Below are 22,303 nucleotides of genomic sequence, written 5' to 3'. Positions count from 1 at the left end.
GTCAAACATCATATAAGTGGTTATCATGAGTGAAACACTATTTGATATATAAGCTCATATAAGCCTCGGAAAGGGTCCAGTGAAATAAATGCAATTATTACTCCATTTATAGATGAGGAAATTGAGGCACAAAAAGGTTTACTTACCCAAGTTTACACAGCTAGTAAGTTGGATGGACCAGGGTATTAACCTGGTGGTTTTCTAGAGGCCATTGTTACTAGTTCTAGGTTATGTTGCCTTACTACAGAGGAAAAACATACAGTGCACAACATGGGAATAATAAAAAAGGAATACTTATAAGATACTTTAAGATAACTTGTAATTTTAAAGAAAATAACTTTGGGAGAAAAGCTGTGAGTTTGTTTTTTTGTACTAACTAGTTTTTCTTTTTTCTTAATTTGACGCTATCAAGTAAGATGATATCATTGTACATTGCCTTTCATGACTGAGTTTATTTATGATCTCTCATTTCATAAATGTTACTGACCTGAAGTTTTTTTTTTTTTTTTTTTAAGTCCTATCAGATATATCACATCTGATTTTTGGCCTGGAACAAGTTGCTTTCAAAAATTAGCATTACTCTCAGTATACACTGTTATTTGTTACCCAAACAGTAGTACCTTGGATTTACACAATACAGTACAAATCTTCAAAGTACTGTGAAGTGTGCGCTATCATTTAGATCTGACAAACCCTCGGAGACAAGTAATGTAGGTAGTGCTACCTTCATTTCATAGTTAAAAAACCAAATCTACATGTCACAGCACTAGTAAAAGAGCTGACCATAGAGCCCATATTCTACTGTTCCTTGTTTCTTCTCTCTGTAATCCCAGTACTTTAGATAACAATTCTATAGCACATTTATTAGAAACACATTTTAGATAGCACATTTATTGGAAACAGAAGTTAAGAAAAGGGGCAAATTGCAGTAGTGGATTAAAATACGTGTATTTGGGGCGCCTGGGTGGCGCAGTCGGTTGAGCGTCCGACTTCAGCCAGGTCACGATCTCGCGGTCCGGGAGTTCGAGCCCCGCGTCGGGCTCTGGGCTGATGGCTCAGAGCCTAGAGCCTGTTTCCGATTCTGTGTCTCCCTCTCTCTCTGCCCCTCCCCCGTTCATGCTCTGTCTCTCTCTGTCCCAAAAATAAATAAACGTTGAAAAAAAAAATTTAAAATACATGTATTTGAAGAGAGAAGTTCCTGCTTATTAATTGAATTTAAAGATTAACGCTTTGGGTTTTTTTATAAGTGACAAGTTAAATAAATTACAGGTCCTGCAGTTGTCAGTCATCACCTTGCTCGAGTTCTGCTGTTGTGGAAGTGTGTCTTTCCAGTGTCTCCTAAAGATCTAGAAACAGAAAAGAGCCGAGGAGATTCATTTACATGGCAGGTAACCTTGGAAGGACGAGCTGGTGCGCTCTGTGGTAGGTCAAGTTTGGTTTGCTTTCTCGCTTTCCTTTGGCTTTTTCCCACTCTTTAACTTTTCATGTGTTTAGATCTTTAATGGTGGAAATATCTACTTAGGATATTTTTGTAATTGTATATAATTAGTTAGTGATTATAACAAATGTACAATAGGGGCACCTGGGTGGCGCAGTTGGTTAAGCGTCCGACTTCAGCCAGGTCACGATCTCGCGGTCCGTGGGTTCGAGCCCCGCGTCAGGCTCTGGGCTGATGGGTCAGAGCCTGGAGCCTGTTTCCGATTCTGTGTCTCCCTCTCTCTCTGCCCCTCCCCCGTTCATGCTCTGTCTCTCTCTGTCCCAAAGATAAATAAACGTTGAAAAAAAAAATTAACAAATGTACAATAAACCAAAGTTAGGGCTCCGATCCTTAGGATAATGAATGTTTTCTTAGATGTAATCCAACTGAGAACTGTCAAGATTGCTTTGTCTTTAGTAGGCATTCATTCCTCTTTTTAGAAATACTAGGATTGGATTTAATTAAGTACAGTTTCCATTTAGTTTTTTATATATGAAAGTTGTACCCTCCCATAGTATATGAACCATTTAAAAATAGCATCTACCATGAATATTTGAACTAAGGAAGAAAGTATTTCTGGAAAGACATGGAAACATTGATTTTGGTTTTGTTTGTTTATTCATGGCATTTTTACCCTTAAAAAATGAAGACCGTTTTGAAATTCATCTTGAAACTCAGTCTAACTTTAAAATATTCATTTTATTCTACATATGAAGTAACTCCTTCTGAAAACTTGTGTTTCAGGTAACACCTATTAGAACCCAGCACTGTTGACTCAAATGTCATCATAGTTTTGCATAATTAGTGTAGAACTGGCAAACTTGAGGTTCTAAGCTAATTTAGCTCAGAAGCTGAGTAAACCCCAGGAAAGCAGCATTTTGTTAACTTGGTTTTTGGTCTCCTTCAGTGATTCTAGGAACTGTTTTGTTTGTTTGTTTTTTGTTTTTTGGCTTTTGGGTTTTTTTGTTTTTTGGGTTTTTTTTCCAGCTTGATTAGAGGTAAAAGACCCTAGCTTCCTCTTTGTACTAGAGTTTCAAGAATTTTTTGTTTTTAGCACATTTCTTTATTCCTCTAATAAAAATTCAGAATACTGTACCATAACTGAATGCTTTTTTTCATGGTTCATTACACTCTGCCAAATAAAAATCTGTTCTATTTTTCAGCTGTCAAGAGTTTTGTTTCCCACTGTGGTGATCTCCTTACTGGGGAAGTAATTCAGCGTCTTCTTCCACCACTTCCTTGTGCTGTGGATTTGCTAACTCAGTAAGGATCTGCTATTTAGATATGATAAAATTTTTTAATAGCAGTCAGTTACTGTGGGATTGTGTTAATAGCTGTTTAGTACATTAATAAGGCCAAATTTGTATGGTTGGTGAATGATTTTCCTTTTGCAGTGGAAGGCAAACATTTAGTTACGTGATTTTTTTTTTTTAGGCTAGGATCTTGAAAGAAAAATACATATTAAAAGGGAAGGAAAGTTACTTGGTGGATATTGTATCTTCCAAACAGTAAGATTTAACCAAGAAATTAAATATTAAGCCTGTTAACCTTTTCAGGTATGCATTTTATTGGTTTGTTAGTGCTATTCTGTGTTCATAAGAACCAGATGCTTGTTAACAGTTTTAGTTTTTTGTTGTTTTTATTTTTCATACATTCGACTTAAACATATAAGAAAACATAAAGAAAATCCAATATATGTCAAGAGCACTTGTAATTTCCAAATTAATATAATGTATAGTTTAAAGAAAGTTTTTCCAGAAAGTATTTAATGATATAAAATTTAGTGTATTACACAAAAATACATTTAAGGTCTGGCTTACAAAGCATAATAATAAAATGAACACTGTGAATCTAACACAACCTGAGGAAGGATTAGCAAATGTTTGCTGTGAAGGGCCAGATTATAAACATTATAGGCTTTGCAGGCCATACAGTCTCTGTTGCATCTACTCAACCCTGTTGTAGCTCAAAAGCTGTCATAGATAATCTATAAATGAGTGAATGTGGCTGTGTTCCAGTAAAACTTAATTTACAGAAACAGATGATGGGCCAGTGTTAGCTACCCTTAAACTGGAACATTAGCAATACTATTGAAGTTATCTGTGACTTCCTTTCTAACACCATTCTTTACTCTTTACTTTAGAGGTAATCACTGTCCTGAATTTTATAGTTGTCATTCCTTTGCATTTTCAGAAAGTATATCACATATATATATGCTTCCCTAAACAGTGTTTAGTTTAGTTTTGCTTGGTTTTGATCAGGCATATAGTATACTGTTTCTGAGACTTAACTTTTTTTACTCATCATGTTTCTCAACTTCGTCTATGAGTAAGTTTGTTCATTCATTTTGATTGTTATATAATATTTAATTGTGTGAGTATATAACATCCTAATTCTGTCAGTGAAATATCCAAATTACATATTTTCCAGAATTCTTGTATATTTATGCCAATAGTATATGCGAGTATCCTTTGCTCCAGTTCTTCACTAACATTTACTCAGACATCATTTCTAGCTTTCCAGTAGATATAAGTTGGTATCTCATTATGATTTTAATTTCTATATCTGGTTCCTAATTATTTGTCATTTTATATATTTATTATTCCTTAGTATGTCCCCTTCTAGGAAATCCGTATTCATGCATGTCTTTTATTTTTAGGTAAAATAGTTTTTTGATGAACAGACATTAACTGTCAGATTTATCAATCTTTTACTTTTTGGTTAGTACTTTGTGTCTTTTGGTTTAAAAAATCTTCAGATTTATAAAATTACTTTCTTATATTTCTAAAATATTTAAGGTTTTGTCTTTCACATTTCATTTAAGTCTTTAATCCATGTGGAATTGATTTTTGTGTTTGGAGTGAGGTAGGGATCCAATTTCATTTTACTTTTTAATATGGATAACAAATGGTCCCATTCTTTACTAAAGAATCCACACTAGCTCCAGCAGTTGCCATTCATCTGCCATGTATTGTATTCCTGTATACATGGTCTGTTTCCATGTTCTCTGTTTTGTTCCACTGGTGTGTTTGCCCTTTTCTGGGCCAGTACCACATTATCTAGTAAATTTTAGTATCTGTTAAAGCAAGCTTGTTGGCCTTATTCATCTTTAGGCATAATTTGACCCTTCTTAACACTTCTGATGGTAGGCTGTTGAAATTTAATTGGAATTACATTGAGTCTATTGATAAATTTGAAAATAATTGGTATTTTTACAATAAACACATTTCCTATTATTTTTATTTTTTTTTTTTTTCGTTTATTTATTTTTGGGACAGAGAGAGACAGAGCATGAACGGGGGAGGGGCAGAGAGAGAGGGAGACACAGAATCGGAAACAGGCTCCAGGCTCTGACCCATCAGCCCAGAGCCTGACGCAGGGCTCGAACTCCCGGACTGCGAGATCGTGACCTGGCTGAAGTCGGACGCTTAACCGACTGCGCCACCCAGGCGCCCCAACACATTTCCTATTATTGAGGTCCTCTACAAATTATAATTTTTTTCTATTAAAGTCTTATATGTCTTTTTGCTTGTTTGTTTTAGTAAGTAAGTAAGTAAGCAAGCTCTACACCAACGTGGGGCTTGAACTCAAGACCCCAAGATCAACAGTCATGTGTTCTAAAGCCAACCAGGCACCCCAAGAATTTTTTTAAAATAGTATTTTATTAGGTGATAAAATATAATAAGTTTTTTTGTTGCATAAATGATTGCTTCCTCTCTTAAGTTAAAACATACAAACCCCTTTTGTTATTTTTCTTAAACAAATTGAGAAAGTACTTAGGTCTGTATATTTCCTCTACTTCACTAATTTACAAATAGTCTTTTAAAAAATTTATTCCCAGATACTTTATATTTTTCATTGCAGTTATCAATTAAGTATGTGGTAGTGGGAGAGTGTAAGTATGTATAATTTCTTTATTGCTAATATATAAAAATGTAATTAAGATTATATCCAGCCACCTTGCTAAACTCTCCTGTATTAAACATTTATTTTTAGATTCTTCTGGATTTTTCCCTTTATAATACTTATTTATATTCTCTCCCCACATGTGTTAACTAGATTACTACCATTTAAAGCTAAATAAGGGGCAATTGGGTGGCTCAGTCAGTGAAGTGTCTGACTCCTAGTATCAACTCAGGTCATGATCTGACAATTCATGAGTTCAAACCCCACATCAGGCTCTGCACTGGGTGGCTTGGAGCCTGCTGGAAATTCTGTCTGTCTGTCTCTCTCTCTCTCTCCCCCCCCCCCCTCTCCCTCTCTCTCCCCTCCCGCCCCCTCTCCCTCTCCTCCTCCCTTGTGTGTGCTCTCTCTCTCAAAATAAATAAATAAACTTAAAAAAAAAAGGAAAAAAAGAAACATAAAAGGAGCACTCATGTTTACTAATAATATGTGTAGCCATTTTGCATTTATATGTCAGCCTGTTCAGTGTTTATATGTTGTATAACTTATGTACTTAAAATACACTTTTTCTTTTACTTTAAGGCTTTCTTCAGTGCTAAAAGCATATGGAAGTCCTTTGAAAACACCATCATTAGTTTATAGACAGAGGCTTTATGAATTATTGATTTTATTACCTCCTGAAACCTATGAAGGTATGTGCTTTAAAACAAAATGTTTTGTTTGTGGCCAGGACAGTGCCTGGAAAGTAATACCTGAATGAATGAATGAATGAATGAATGAATGGATGATATGGCATTTATTTAGTGTCTTACTTCTAGGAGGTTTAGGGAGTTCAATCTTAGCCATTGTGTTCACCATTATATAGTAAATAATGTCTTACTTTCTTTTCTCCTCTGGGAAAAAAAGACCCTAGTTCCACTGTGTGGAAGAGAATGAGTCACAAAGATTGGTCTTGATTCTACTCTGGTCTTTGGTACAGAATATATAATGTAAGTCTATTAGACATTTGGCCATTCCTAGTTTCCTTCTATAGTGATTTTCTGCTGTACATATTATGTTGCACTATTCTATTCTTCACTCTGCCCAGATAGAAGTTTAATACTCAACTACCAAGGGACACCTGGGTGGCTCAGTGGTTAAGCATCCATCTTTGTCTTAGGTCATGAACTCGTGCTTTCCAAGTTTGAGCCCCAGATCCAGCTCGCTGCTGTCCGCACAGAGCCCACTTGTAGAAGACAGATTCTCTGTCTCCCTCTCTCTGTGCCCCTGCCCCACTTGTGCTCTCTCTCAAAAATAAATAAACATTTACAAAAATACTGAACTACCAAGATATGATTGATTTTATAATGTTTAGGGTATAGGTTTTGCCTTTATTGGGTTCAAATACAACTTTAGATTACTGGCATACTATGATTCATAAAATAAACTTACCCCTATTTTAAAATAGTCCTAAAAGCTTTCTTATAAATCTAAAGCACAGTTTTAAGAAAATATATTGCTACTGCCAAATACTCAAGATGCTTGTTTTAAGAGTCTTAATAATTAAGTTGATTATGACTTTCAAATCTGTTTCCTGTAAAAATACTTTTATTGGCTTTTATCCTTATTCTGCAAATAAATGCAGTATAATATATACCACATTAGTTCAAACCTTTAACTTGTAATTTCTGTTTTGGCCTTTATTATTATGTGAATGGTATTGTTCCCACTGCCTCTCTTCCTGGTTCACAAATGTACCTAGCAAAATATTTGATGATAAAGTAATCATTTAGTATAAGAAGAACTGGAAAAAGATGGGTACATTGTCATTTCCCAAGGACTGTATCAAAAGAATCATTTCTGTAGGGCAGACACTGTGGTAGAGATTGTATATATTATTTACTTCATTTATCTTAGCATAATACAATGAGCTAGTTACATTTTCCTCATTAGACAGATAAAGGTACAGCAAATTTATAAAAAAACCAACTCAAGAACATATATGCAGTAAATAATGGAATCAAGATCATAGATATGCTTCATGCTGTGCTGTATACTGTTTATAAGTAACCTACAAAAGACTTAACAGTCAAGGCTTAATGATAAGTCTGTCTCATTGTGTGCTATCTCTTACTACATAAAAGTATTTACCTCCTAGATATCTAATAAAAGCCCTAGGGATAATTTCTATGTTCCATACCAGATAGTTGTCAACTTCTGGCAAAAGCAATTCCCTTTAGACATATCAATTTTACATATTTTGGAGTTTAGTTTCAAACTACAGATGACAGAAATTGACTTATTTTTCAGTCTTGATTAAATATCTATGAATACCAAGATATCAATTTAAGATCTGCAGTGTATCTTCTAAATTTTTTTTTTTCAACGTTTATTTATTTTTGGGACAGAGAGAGACAGAGCATGAACGGGGGAGGGGCAGAGAGAGAGGGAGACACAGAATCGGAAACAGGCTCCAGGCTCTGAGCCATCAGCCCAGAGCCCGACGCGGGGCTCGAACTCACGGACCGCGAGATCGTGACCTGGCTGAAGTCGGACGCTTAACCGACTGCGCCACCCAGGCGCCCCTTTTCTAATGATGATAATATAAGTCTGCCCTATAAGGACTTAAAGAAAAGAACAAAGTCTTGTGCTTTTTTTCTCAGAATTGGAGTTTGAGAATGCAGTCAGAATTCCTAAAGAAATAACAGATATACACATGTATAGATTTTACTCTAAACTTCTTGAAAAATAGAATCTGAATTTACCCTCTTTATCAGTTTCAAGTGTATCTATTTTTCTAACATGACTTAAAGAAGAAATTAGTTAATAGAAAAATGAAAATATGGTGGTATTAATAGTTTTGTTTCAACCCAAAATAGTAATTTGCCATTTCTTCGCTATCTTTTTTCTATCTTTAAAACTATAGAAATAAAATTAAGAATTTTTTCCTTAAAGACTTTTTTTTTTTAATGGTACTCTTTTTAATAGATAAATGTGCATGGAGCATAACAGTCAGAACTTTACCATTAAAATATCAATTGACACTTAAAATAATGGCTCATCATACAATAATAACCTATAGTAATTTCTAAATATTTAACACAAGAGGAAGTAGTAGTCTTTAAAGTATATATCTAATTATCTCAGAAAATATGGCGAGAAACAAAACAGAAGTTTATTGTGTTAAAATTTTATTTATTTTGAGAGACAGAGCATGAGCAGGGGAGGAGCTTAGAGAGAAAGGGGCAGAGAGAGAATCCCAAACAGACTGCACAGTGCCCAGTGTAGAGCTCCTAGGAACTGCGAGATCGTGACCTGAGCTGAGATCAAGAGCATTTGCTTAACCAACTGAGCCACCTGGTCGCCCCACAAAACAGAAGCTTAAAGTTCTAATGATATCACTTGGTACAGTGGGTTGTCAGAAGGTAAGTTTACAAGACATAGTAGGAAATTGTTTTTGTTACATGGGACTTATTTAAGAATTTATATGACTTTTCTTTGTGGTTGTTCAGCAGATGCAGATTTTTCTCACGAGAGTGACTTAGTTTTCTGAGGCTTGTCTAGTAAAAATTGGGTTCTTAGTTTTTATTTCCTATTTAGTATTGTTATGAATCCCCTTTCAAGTATTTTAATATTCTCTACACTAGATATTGCTCCTCATTATCATCACAAAGTCAGTGATGTATGTCTATTAAAAAAGCATATCCGCATTTTAAAATGGAATCATCCTTGGGGTGCCTGGGTGGTTCAGTCGGTTAAGTGTCTGACTCTTGATCTCTACTCAGGTAATGATCTCATGGTTGTGAGATCGAGCCCCACATCTGTCTCTGTGCTGATAGCCCAGAGCCTGCTTGGGATTCTCTTGGATGCTCGCTCTCTCTCTCTCTCTCTCTCTCTCTCTCTCTCTCTGCCCCTCTCCCCAACTTTGTGCTATCTCTCTCTCTCTTCAAAATAAATAAAAAGGGGCGCCTGGGTGGCTCAGTCGGTTAAGCGGCCGACTTCAGCTCAGGTCATGATCTCGCGGTCCGTGAGTTCGAGCCCCGCGTCGGGCTCTGTGCTGACAGCTCAGAGCCTGGAGCCTGTTTCGGATTCTGTGTCTCCCTCTCTCTGACCCTCCCCCGTTCATGCTCTGTCTCTCTCTGTCTCAAAAATAAAATAAACGTTAAAAAAAAAAAATTTCAAAATAAATAAAAATAAACTTTGAAAAAAATATAAAAGAAAATGGAATCATCCTTAAGTGTACTTTGTTTAGGGACCTTTAGGTGAGCTGTCACTTTAAATGAGAAATGGAGGGGCGCCTGGGTGGCGCAGTCGGTTAAGCGTCCGACTTCAGCCAGGTCACGATCTCGCGGTCCGTGAGTTCGAGCCCCGCGTCGGGCTCTGGGCTGATGGCTCAGAGCCTGGAGCCTGTTTCCGATTCTGTGTCTCCCTCTCTCTCTGCCCCTCCCCCGTTCATGCTCTGTCTCTCTCTGTCCCAAAAATAAATAAAAAACGTTGAAAAAAAAATTTTTTTAAATAAATGAGAAATGGAGGGGCCTGGCTGGCTCAGTCCATGGAGTGTGTGACTCTTGATCTCGTGATTCTAAGTTTGACTTTGATGTTTGGTGTAGAGATTACTTAAAAATAAAAAAATCTTTAAAAACATAAGTGAGAAATAGAGAAACTATTTATTTAGTTGTAAATATGTTTGAAATGGTAATTAGGTTAATGTGATAATGGACAAATTTATCAAAATGTACATATAAGGGAGACAACCATATACTGTCTCATGTCTTAGAGAAGATTGCAATGCCACCTGTGAACTAGGTTGACCCCCAAAACACAAATAAAATGAATCCTTTCTGGATTCAAGTTCCAAATTATTAATTTACAAAACAATACAGACAATATAGGTACAAATTAAGCTGCACTGGGGGGCATAATCACAAAAACTCAGACTGTAGAAACTTGTTCAGAACAAATAACCTCATTTCTTCAAATAAATTATGGGGGGGGAAGGTAGAGAGACAACCTTTAGATTGAATGAGACTTAAGTTATATCAATTAGTTAAAACATATAGGCTTTACTTAGACCTTGATTCAAACAAAAGCAAACAAAAACAGGCATTTATGACAATTGAAAATTTGAATACTGAGTGAATATTTGATGTTTAGTGGTTTTTAAAACATTAAAAAAAACTATGATATTATAATAGGATTGTTTAAAATGTCCTTAACTTTCGGTGATACACAAGGAAATATTTATAGATGAAATGAAATCCTTTTACGATTTGCTTCAGAATAATATGAGAGGTGGTGAGATAGTAGATGGAGGTATAGGTGAAGCAAAATTGATCCAGCTGGTCAAGATGCTGAAGTGGTGGGGAGGGGTATCAGAATACTTTTATGTCTGCTTTTGTATATGTTTGAAATTTTCCATAATGAAAATGTGTCTAATGTTCATAAATTTTTTTAGGCTGTGTTTTTTTTTTAAACAAATGTAATTTATCTGCTTTTATATTCATCTTTTTTAATTCTATTTTTGTACTTCATGTCACTTTATTTAAAATGACGGTAGTATTTATTCAGCATCACAAGGTATATACATACATACTTTGAGATGTCTTTTCAGTATGTATTCTTAGCCTTGTGACCAGTAACACGTAGTTGAGCCATTTGTTTGTAGGGCATTTTTCAAGGATGATATACGTCATCTTTGGCTATGATAGATTAAAGTTGGCTGATGTGTAGATTAAAGTTCTGCTTGTTTTTTTTTTTTTTTTTAACCCTGTACTCTAATTGGTTAACTGCTTTTACTAAATTGCTAATTGCTGATTTCTCTAACTCAACAGGAAACCTTTGTGCCATCCTTAAAGAGCTGGCTGCTGACTTGACTGCCTCTGATATACAGGTGGCAGCATCTGCATTTTTACTTCCACCCCTCTGTCATAGGGATGATCTTGTGATATTAAGTCCTTTGCTACAAGAAACTGACCATAGATTTATTGAAGAACAGGTATAGTGATTTTCCATTGACTCTTGGGTTGATTCATTCTGTGAACAGTCATTTTAATTTTATATATATATTTTTGTTTGTTTGTTTTTAGCTCCTGCTTGGTAATGGTATTGCTTGTGGAAGTTTGGAGTATGACCCTTATGCTATTTATGAGAAAGATGTATTGGGAGATTCAGTGCCTAAGCCCCTACCTCCAGTACTATCAGTTATTAGCTCTGCAGTCAAGCTCTTTGGAGTTGTATGTGCTCATGTGGGAGAAGCTCAAAGGTAGACCATCTTTAGTAGTTCACTTATCCTGAATTAAATTGTTCACTTACCCTGAAATATAATATTTAAGAGTTGGTAATTGGTTCAGTGAATATGTAATAGAACTGGTGCGTAAGAAAAATATTGTCAGAAGTTCTCATTAGTATAAAAGATTTTTTTTAATGTTTGTGAAAGAGATTCATGCATGTGCATGTACCCGTGACCAGGGGAGGGGCAGAGAGAGAAGGAGAGAGAGAGAGAGAGGGAGAGAGAGAGAGAGAGAATCCTATACAGGTTCTGTGCTGCCATAGCAGAGCGGGACACAGGGCTCAATACCATGAACTGTGAGATCATGACGTGAGCCAAAATCAAGAGTCTGACATTTAACCACTGAGCCACCCAGGCACCCCACTATAAAAGATTTCTTACAGATGACAAGTAAAAGTGAGATCAAGGCTCTTGTTTAATGATTCACCTGGCTAATACCTAATAAGTGTTAAGTCAATAAATTAAATTCAGTTAAACTGAAAACTGCTAAGCTCTGTTGTGATATAATACTTCACCGACAATACAAATGAAAATACAAATTAAAAAACTCATTGATACAAGAATTTTGATTTAGGGGCACTTGGGTGGCTCATTTGATTAAGTGTCTGACTCTTGGTTTTGCCTCGGTTCATGATCACATGGTTCATGAGATTGAGCCCTGCATGGTGCTATCTGCATGGAGCCTGTTTTGGATTCTTCCTCTCACTCTCTCTGCCCCTTCCCTGCTCATGTGTGCTCTCTCTCTCTCAAAAATAAATAAATAAACTTTAAAAGGTTTTTTTTATTTAAAAAAAATAAAAAATTTTTGATTTATGAGTTATTGTTACAAAAAAGAACACTGGTTTTCTGCTTAGATTAGGTCTCATAGGCTTTCTTACCTTGGAGGTTTTGTGGAGCCATTATAGTTTCGTGGTTTTCAAAAATTAGATTAAAATTGATTAGTCTTCAGTTTGGTAGATTTCTGTCCACTCAAAGTAAACTTCAGTTTTGAAATATCACAGGCTAATAAATGGTTTCTTATTGAGAATGACAGTTTCTTTTGATAACTGAAGTAATACCTTTCATGGAGATCAAAAAACACTACTTGTATCTAGTATTCAGGAAATTCTGTGAGATACTAAATGTGACGTGAATTTCTCCTATAGGCTATGCTGTTTAACAATTTACAAATTAATAAGTATCCTCATTTATTCATATTCTCTCCTTCCTTCCCTTTGCTCTCTTTCTCTCTCCCTCTCTCTCCCTCACCCCACTGCCTCTCACCCTCTCTTTCTTCCTCTCTTCTTCTGGCATGCTAAACTAAAAATAATACATGTAACTAGATCATAGCTTTTATATCATTTTTATCTAGTTATGTCTTCCAGAGAATACCAATTAGGTAGAGAATTTACTCTCTTTGACGAACATTCACAAAAATATTTGAATCTTATCAGCAACACATTTTGGGGTTTTGTTTGTTTTCTTTTTAAAGTAAGCTTTAGGTCCAACATGGGGCTTGAACTCATGACCCCAAGATCAAGAGTCACATGCTCTACAAACTATGTGACCCTGACAACACATTTTTGAAACAGGTCTTTAGATACTTTACTTTCAGGGGATTGAAAAGTGAATAAATTTATGTTCAGTTTTAATAGCCTCATGTCATTTTATTGAAAATGATGATGGTATTTCCTCAGTATCATAAGATAGACACACACACACACTTTGAGATGTCTTTCCAGAACTTAAATTTCAAAACATGGTGTTTTTCCCAAATTTATTTATAGCCAATAGCTCCCTGTGTATACTGTAACCATAAACTTACGGTATTTAGACAACTTATGACTAAATTATAAATGAATGTCATAGCACTAAAAGATGAGAGGAAAATCACAGTAGTCTGAAATATGCAAACAATTGATAGAGAGGATGGGAGTTGAACTAGTCTGTAACTGTACCGTGTTATAGAGCGTACAATTTAAAATAATTAATTTGGGTTATTACAGTAGTAATTGCAGTGATGAAACTTGTAGGTAAAATATTTAAATTGAGCATGTTCTTAAATGGCTCCACTAACTCTTTTTGATAGATCTAAGACAAAAAGTAAAAAAGAAAAGAATATACATCTTCCAAACTTTCCTTTTAAAAAATTGATTTTATAGGGTGCATGGTTAGTCCCCACCAAGCTCAGTCATGTGGCTCAGTTAGTTAAGCATCTGACTTCGGCCCATGTCATGATCTTGTGGTTCATGAGTTCGAGCCCCACATCAGGCTCTGTGCTGACAGCTTAGAGCCTGGAGCCTGCTTCGGATTCTGTGTCTCCCTCTCTCTGCTCCTCCCCCCCCACCCCAAGAATAAATAAACATTTAAAAAAAAATTTAACAAAAGTAAGAAATTGATTATATTACTCTTAGAGAAGTTTTTTGGGTTTTGGGGTTTTATTTGTTTTTTTTTTTTAAGAGTTATTGCCCATTTGCAGTTTAGGAAAATGGCTTTTCACTTCTGTTTAAAATTTAATTAACTTTATACTAAGTTTCTTTAACCTCACCTGTACTAAAATAGTATATAGAATGAATATATATTTAATGAGGGGAGGTTTTGTTTAATAAAAATATTGAGACCTGGTAAAAGCAAAACATACTGTGTTTAGAGTCTAACTGAATAAAAATAGTAGGCAGGGTTGCCTGGGTGACTCAGTTGGTTAAGCATCCGACTTCAGCTCAGGTCATGATCTCACAGTTCATAAGTTTGAGCCCTGCATTAGGCTCTCTGCTGTCAGCACAGAGCCTGCTTCAGATCCTCTGTCTCCCTCTCTCTCTCTTCCTCTCTCTCTCTCTCTCAAAATAAATAAACATCAAAAAAAAAAAAATAGTAGGCATTACTTTGGAGATTTTTAAAGGAAGTGGTCTAGCAGGATCCCAGATACAAAAAGTGGGTCATAAGCATCCATTAGCAGTCACCATTGGGTGTCATTAGAGGACCAGAGGAGAGAAACTACTTAAATAAGAAAGTTAAGTTTCTCATTTCCTGTTGTCCAGATATGACACTTGTTAAAAATGTGTACCCTTTTTCTTTTGGCTGTATATTTACATTTCTAGAGAAAAAAAAATGTTAAAGTACTATATTTGACAACCAACAGCTGAATATTTCAAAGCATTTTGTTGTCATTGAGGTTAGCTTTGTGTTTAAACAGCTTAAAAGAAATTCTTTTATAACAAGAGATTGCCCTAAGATTAGAAATACATTTTTCATATTTTATTTATGCACGTAGAAATTAAGTTGTCTTTAAGTCAGTTGGTTTTCTCTATTTTGACTATAGGATTTTAAAAGTAAGAAAACTTTGCATTGGTAATTTTAAATGACTAAAATGTTTAAATTTCTAGAGTGTTAAGATAATTTTATATAGAAAAAAAACTGATTGTTCTTGTGCTTGTGTTGTTTGTAGTTACTTTCAAACATTTTGCACCTACATCTAAAGAATGAATTACTTAATTCACCTGAAGATTGTTCTGACCTTGACAATACGTTGCAGTCATATGGACAACTTTTTAAATTGTAGATTCTGATTTAATAGTATGGTATGTGAGGCACCTGATGGCTCAGTCCCTTAAGCTTCTGACTCTTGGTTTCACTCAGGTCACAATCTCACGGTTCATTAAGATTGAGCCCTGCATCAGGGCTCTGTACTAACATTGTGGAGCCTGCTTGGCATACTCTCTCTCTCTCTCTCTCTCTCTCTCTCTCTCTCTCTCTCTCTCTCTCTCTTTCTCTCTTTATATCACTCTCTTTTTCAAAATAAATAAAAATAATAGTATGGTATGCATATATGTTAGGTATTGAAAATTTAAAAACTCCTGAGGTGATTCTGACATGCAGCCAGGGTGAGAACCACTGCTATAAATGCTGTAAAATGTTATAGATTGTGAGTTGATGGAGAAAGAGAAAAAGCATAGTTCTAGTTCACAGTACTAGAAATTTTCACCATAGACACCTTCCCTGAAAGCATATTAAATCATCATTTTCAGATGTTATGTCTTGCTGTTTAGTCAGTTGGTGGTGTATTTTTAATTTCTCTAGATCCAAAACTTAGTTTCAGCATCTAATTTCATTCCAAACTAATAATTGTATGTTGTAATCAATACTACTTAAGCATATTAATTCAGTATTACTAAAAACAAGTCACCTCCATCTTCCTGAAGATTCAGAATGTTTTGTTGAGATCTCCATCAGCATTTGGGGATACAGGGTGGAGAAAAAATAGAGGGCTCTGGCAGTCCCCTGTACAGGTCAAATTTTATTACAATATAACAAAATTCTCAAGCTATAACCTTAGGTATTTTTACTGATTTCAGCATGATATAGTTCCATTGATAAAAGATGATGAGGATATGATCTAATAATGACATTTTAGGTTTTTAAATTTGTGAGTCTGACCGTGTGGTTATCCTTATTTTCTTTGTTGTCTTGTTAGACTCTCCATAGTCTTCTCTACAGGCAATTTAGACATAAATACGTTCTTGAAACAAAATGCCTTTAATATCGTCTTAAAACGCAGGCAGAAAAAGTTTTATATATAGTATATTTGTCATATTGTTTATAATGAAAATTAGAAGTAGCCTAAATGTCCAAACTAGGAAATTGGTTAAATAAACTATTATATTGCCAGACTATATTTTACTAATAGGTGTTTAAAATTATTTCAATGTAATAGTTAACAAGATGGGAATGATGTTTGGGAAGAAAAAATATTTTAACAAAGTATACATTGTGATCCTAATTTTCTAAAAACGATACTCCTCTGTCTTTGTGGGGAAGACTAAAACAAATATGCCAAAATGGTAACAGTGGCTCTTTCTAGATGGTGAGATAAGGGATGAATTTCTTTTTCTTTCATTTGCCTTTGTCACTTTTTCAACCTTGAAATAAGGAAATATTTAAATAAATCAAGTACTTAAGGTTACTGTGGTTTTCCCAAAATATCTAGTGCTCTACTATGTTTATTACATTCTGTGAATTGATTTTATATATACACCTTTCCCCAACTCATGAAATCCACAGACTCCTACCTTCCTTCCTTTTTTTCTAACTTCTTCCACAGTTGGATTTCTTAAAAGTACAGTGCTCATATCTATGCATTCTTTTTTGGTGCCATTTGGAGAACTTGACTTAGGCTTTGTTGCCTCCATAGAATGATAGAGGGGCAGAGACAGAGGGAGACACAGAATCTGAAGCAGGCTCCAGGCTCTGAGCTGTCAGCACAGAGCCCACTGTGAGGCTTGAACCACGAACTGTAAGATCATGACCTGAACCGAAGTTAGATGCTTAACCAACTGAGCCACCCAGGTGCCCCAGAGGCAGTGTTTTTTGTTGTTGTTGTTGTTTGTTTGTTTTCATATTAAATATAATTTATTGTCAAATTGGTTTGCATACAACACCCAGTGCTCATCCCAACAGGTGCCCTCCTTCATGCCCATCACCCACTTTCCCCTCTTGCCCGCCTCCCATCAACACTCAGTTTGTTCTCAGTATTTAAGAGTCTCTTATGGTTTGCCTCCTTTCCTCTCTGTAACTTTTAGAAGCACTGTTTTTAAAACCTTGGAGATAATAGTGTAAAATTGGGGTGGTTTATTTTATGCTTACCTATCTTTAATCTCATCATAAGGATTTAAAAGCCCTGTGCTGCTTATATGTGGAAATCTAAAAAACAAAATAAACAAATAGAACAAAACAGAAACACGTTCGTAAATACTGAGAACAGGAGCACCTGGGTGATTCAGTTAAGCATCCGACTCTTGATTTTGGCTCAAGTCATGACCTCTCGGTTTGTAGGATTGAGCCCCCCATCCTGCTTGGGTCTCTCTCTCTTTCTGTCTCTCTCTCTCTCTCTCTTTTTCTGCCTTTCTCCTGTTGTGTTCTCTCTCTCTTTAAATAAATAAATGAACTTCAAATACATGCATACATACTGAGGACAAACTGATGATTGCTACAAGGGAGGGGGATGGCACAGGATGGGCAAAATAGGTGAAGGGATTAAGAGGTCTGAACTTCAAGTTATAAAATAAATAAAGCATGGAGATGAAAATAAAGCATAGGGAATATAGTCAATAATATTGTAATAATTTTGTATGGTGACAGATGGTAACCAGACTTAATGGTGATAATCACTTCATAATGCATATGAATGTCCAATCCCTTTGTTATACACTGAAATTAATACATCCTTTTTAAAAAATTTTTTTTTAATTTTATTTTTTATTTTTTTAAATTTACATCCAAATTAGTTTGCATATAGTGCAACAATGATTTCAGGAGTAGATTCCTTAATGCCCCTTATCCATTGAGCCCATCGCCCTTCTCACACCCCCTCCAGTAACCCTCAGTTTGTTCTCCATATTTATGAGTCTCTTCTGTTTTGTTCCCCTCCCTGTTTTTATATTATTTTTGTTTCCCTTCCCTTATGCTCATCTGTTTTGTCTCTTAAAGTCCTCATATGAGTGAAGTCATATCATTTTTGTCTTTCTCTGACTAATTTCACTTAGAATAACACCCTCCAATTCCATCCACGTAGTTGCAAATGGCAAGATTTCATTCTTTTTGATTGCCGAGTAATACTCCATTGTATATATATACCACATCTTCTTTATCCATTCATCCATCGATGGACATTTGGGCTCTTTCCATACTTTGGCTATTGGTGACAGTGCTGCTATAAACATGGGGGTTCGAAACAACACACTTGTATCCCATGGGTAAATACCTAGTAGTGCAATTGCTGGGTCGCAGGGTAGTTCTATTTTTAGTTTTTTGAGGAACCTCCATACTGTTTTCCAGAGTGACTGCACCAGCTTGCATTCCCATGAAATTAATATATCCTATGTCAACTGTACTTTCAATTAAAAAATAGCAAATAAAATAATTAAATAAAAGCCCTGTGTTGTAACGGACTGTAAAACAATTCACAGAAGCTACATAAATTGCTAATGGACACATTCAACCCCAGACCAAAAATAATGTATATATCCATCATAGTTAGAGTTGTGAAAACTGGAAAATTGCTGTCTCCATCAGGAGAATGATTGAACAAATGGTAATGCATGTGCATAGTAAAATTTGACTTCGTGAAAGTTACCAAAGAATAAGAATGATTTGACAGGTGCTAAGGAGGTAATGTTAAATGAGAAATACAGGAGTTAAAATTATGTTAATATATAGTATGATACCAAGTACATTTTTAAAGTATAGTTGGGGGCTGAAAGGGCTGTGTTAATTGTCATTACCTATAGATGACATAAGTGGGTGCTGCCTTTGAAATGAATCAATGTATTTGAATCCAATTAAGTCCTATTAAGAACAAAATGGTTACTGCAAGTTAACTTATTTGAGAGAGAGCATGCACTTGAGCTGGGGAGAGGAGCCAGGGAGAGAGAGAGATCGCAAGCATGAGAATGAATCTTAAGCAGGCTCCACACTCAGCACAGAGTTGATCTGGTCACAGAGCTCCATCCCAGACCCTGGGACCATGACCTGAGCTGAAATTAAGAGTCAGATGCTCAACTGACTGAGCCACCTAGGCTCCCCAGCTGCAAGTAACTTTTAAGATACGTGTTATTTAGGGACACCTAGCTGCCTTGATCAGTAGAGTATGCAACTCTTGATCTTGGGATTGTGGGTTTGAGCCCCATGTTGGGCATAGAGTTTACTTTAAAAGGAAAAAAAAGATTATCCTTTTTTAGAAAATAGTAAGATAGCAGAATTTGCCCAGGTAAATATTTATTAAGTGATACTTTTGTTAAAATTCTCCCCCTGGAGCACCTGGGTGGCTCAATTGATTAAGCATCTGACTTCCCCTCAGGTCAGGACCTTGCAGTTTGTGAGTTTGGGCTCTCAGCACAGAGCCTGCCTCAGATCCTCTGTCCCCTCTCTCTCTCTGCCCCTTCCCCACTAGCACACTCTGCTGCACACTCTCCCTATCTCTCTCTCTCAAAAATAAACAAAAATAATAATATTTATCCACCACTGTCAGAATGACACATAACCAAAATATTTTTGTATTTTTTATATTTTCTTAAAATGTTTTAGAATATTCAGCAATAGTTTATCTCATTTTAGCAGTTGCCACAAAATAATGCAACAAAACAAATTAGCAATAGATACTCAGAAATATCCTCTCGCTTACTTAATTAACAAACCCAATGTCATACTATTTGCCGTTAAATCTTGTTTCTGATTTTAGGCTTCTTATACTGGAACAACTTTTGGACAGTATAAAGCACACAAAAGGAGCTCGTCAACAAGTAGTTCAGTTACATGTTGTTTCTTCACTCTCTAGTTTCTTGAAGGTAATTCCGTTTTTAAATTCAGATGTTTGCTTGATTTTTTTTTTCTAAGTATGGTTAAATAGGTTGAGGAGGGTGTCTTGAAAGAACTGCTGCTTTTTTTTTCTCCCTTTTTTCTTAGTCTCCTGATGAAAATGTTTCAGGATTTATAATCCCCCTTTTACTTTTTCTCTGTGTAAAAGTTGGTCAGAAATTAAACCTAGAATCTTGGCTTAGAACCATGCTTTAACCTACTCAGCCTAATATCCTGTATCAGGGATTGGCAGACTGTGGTCTCTGGGCCAAATCTGGCTTGTTGCATTTATGACTTAAATGTTTCTAACTAAAATACAATATGCTTCATTGGTTATATTATGGAAATTCCTATTAATGTTCTTCTGAATACATACATACTGTAGTGACAATTGCTTGCCTAGAGGTTTAAAATTCTTAACTTTTTGAGGCGCCTGGGTGGCTCAGTTGGTTAAGCATCTGACTTTGGCTCAGGTCACGAGTTCATGGGTTTGAGCCCTGCGTCAGGCTCTGTGCTGACAGCTCTGAGCCTGGAGCCTGCTTCAGATTCTGTGTCTCCGTCTCTCTCTCCCCCTTTCCCTCCCATGCTCGCTCGCTCTCTCTCTCTCTCTCTCTCTCTCTCTCTCAAGAATAAATAAACATTAAAAAATTTTTTTTTAATTCTGCAGAACTTTGTGAAAAATTTGTGTGTGTGTGTGTGTGTGTGTGTGTGTGTGTGTGTTTATGTTTATGTTTAAATAGTAATCCAAGTATGAACATCTTTAGTCAACCAGAATATATATTCCAAACTGGATTGGAAAATTTATTACAGTTGTAAGTTTAGATTGTTCTTTACATATTTCAGTACTTAGCTGGCTCCAAGGGAAACTTGGGTCCAGAAGAAATGAGAAGACTTGCCGTGGCATTGGTGATGGGAGCCCTAGAAAGTCCCAACCCCCTCTTGAGATGTGCAGCTGCAGAGGCATGGGCTAGATTAGCCCAAGTGGTTGATGATGGAACTTTTACTGCTGCGTTAGCTCAAGTTAGCTTTGACAAGTAAGTGAATTTCTTATTTAATATGCAGAGACTGTCTGTCAAAACTGGGTATAGCTTGTTGATTTTTTGGAACTAGTGAAACTCCATTCTGGGAATTAATTCAGAAAAAAATTGATAAACACGGATACTTTATATGAAGGCGAGCCTCCCCTTTGCTCATCTTGGAATATAGAACTGTTATTACTTTGGCTTTAGTTTTTATTTAATAAGAGAAAGGTCACTATATGAGTAGTATAATTGGCCATCTCTGGAATGGACGATGGGACTAAGAAATTTAGGGAATTTTATCATGTAAAATATAGATAATAGGTAGTAATAACAATGTACTGGAAAGAGTAAAGTCTAGGTTTTCATCATCAGGAAACAAACTATGTTTTCATTTTTGCTAGCTCTGAGATCATGAGCAGAGAGCAAACCGCACAGCTTGTTTTCCTCTATTTCAAATAGAAGGTTGTCAATACTACCCCGCCTGCTTGAGAATGTTAAGATAAACGAGATAATAAATATAGCACTTTCACCTTCCAGTCTACTGAATATATGTGTCTGATTTGGTCAACAGTTTGAAGTTTAAAGTTAGATTACTAACTTGGTTCAAATCCCAATCTTCATGTAATGGTTACTTTGTAAGAGTTACTTTGGATATCATTCTGTTCTCATCTGTAAAAAGTAACTGATAATAGTGTAAATCTCAAAGTTGTTGGGAGGATTAAAGGATTAAATGTAGGGGCATCTGGGTGGCTCAGTTGATTAAGCATCCGACTCTTGATTTCAGCTCTGGTCATGATCCCAGAGTTGTGGGATCGAACCCCACGTCATGCTCTAAACAGATAGCACACCTCCCCTGCTTGTGCACATGGATGCACGCTCTTTCTCTCTGTCTCTCTCTTTCAAAAATAAATAAATAAATTTTTTTTTAAAAAAGGACTGAACATAGGAGCAGCTGGCTGGCTCATTCAGAGGAGCATGTGACTCTTGATCTCAGAGTTGTGAGTTCAAGCCCCACATTGGGTGTAGAGATTACTTAAATAAATAAATATTTTTTTAAAATAAATAAAGGACTAAGTGTAAAACACTTAAATTAGCACAGAATGCATAATAAAACTAGTAAACATTGGGGCGCCTGGGTGGCGCAGTCAGTTAAGCGCCCGACTCCAGCCAGGTCACGATCTCGCGGTCCGTGAGTTCGAGCCCCGCGTCGGGCTCTGGGCTGATGGCTCAGAGCCTGGAGCCTGTTTCCGATTCTGTGTCTCCCTCTCTCTCTGCCCCTCCCCCGTTCATGCTCTGTCTCTCTCA

The 22,303-nt window shown here is 36.0% G+C and overlaps 1 protein-coding gene across 7 annotated transcripts in view; it reads left to right on the top strand.

Annotated features, from left to right (window-relative positions):
* Positions 1–22,303, top strand: part of HEATR5A (HEAT repeat containing 5A) — a 122,586-nt gene that overhangs the window by 37,903 nt on the left and 62,380 nt on the right. For all 7 annotated transcript variants that reach the window (XM_040476877.1, XM_040476879.1, XM_040476882.1 and 4 more), the window contains 7 exons: positions 1,270–1,422; positions 2,641–2,740; positions 5,963–6,072; positions 11,191–11,354; positions 11,446–11,621; positions 19,861–19,966; positions 20,820–21,010. In XM_040476877.1, the coding sequence (XP_040332811.1) occupies positions 1,270–1,422; positions 2,641–2,740; positions 5,963–6,072; positions 11,191–11,354; positions 11,446–11,621; positions 19,861–19,966; positions 20,820–21,010 (1,000 nt within the window). The remainder of the gene's footprint in view (positions 1–1,269; positions 1,423–2,640; positions 2,741–5,962; positions 6,073–11,190; positions 11,355–11,445; positions 11,622–19,860; positions 19,967–20,819; positions 21,011–22,303) is intronic.

This window comes from Herpailurus yagouaroundi, unplaced genomic scaffold, assembly GCF_014898765.1.
Source record: "Herpailurus yagouaroundi ecotype Mexico unplaced genomic scaffold, PumYag 141, whole genome shotgun sequence".
Classification (NCBI taxonomy): Eukaryota; Metazoa; Chordata; class Mammalia; order Carnivora; family Felidae; genus Herpailurus; species Herpailurus yagouaroundi.
This window is presented reverse-complemented; position numbering and strand designations above follow the sequence as displayed.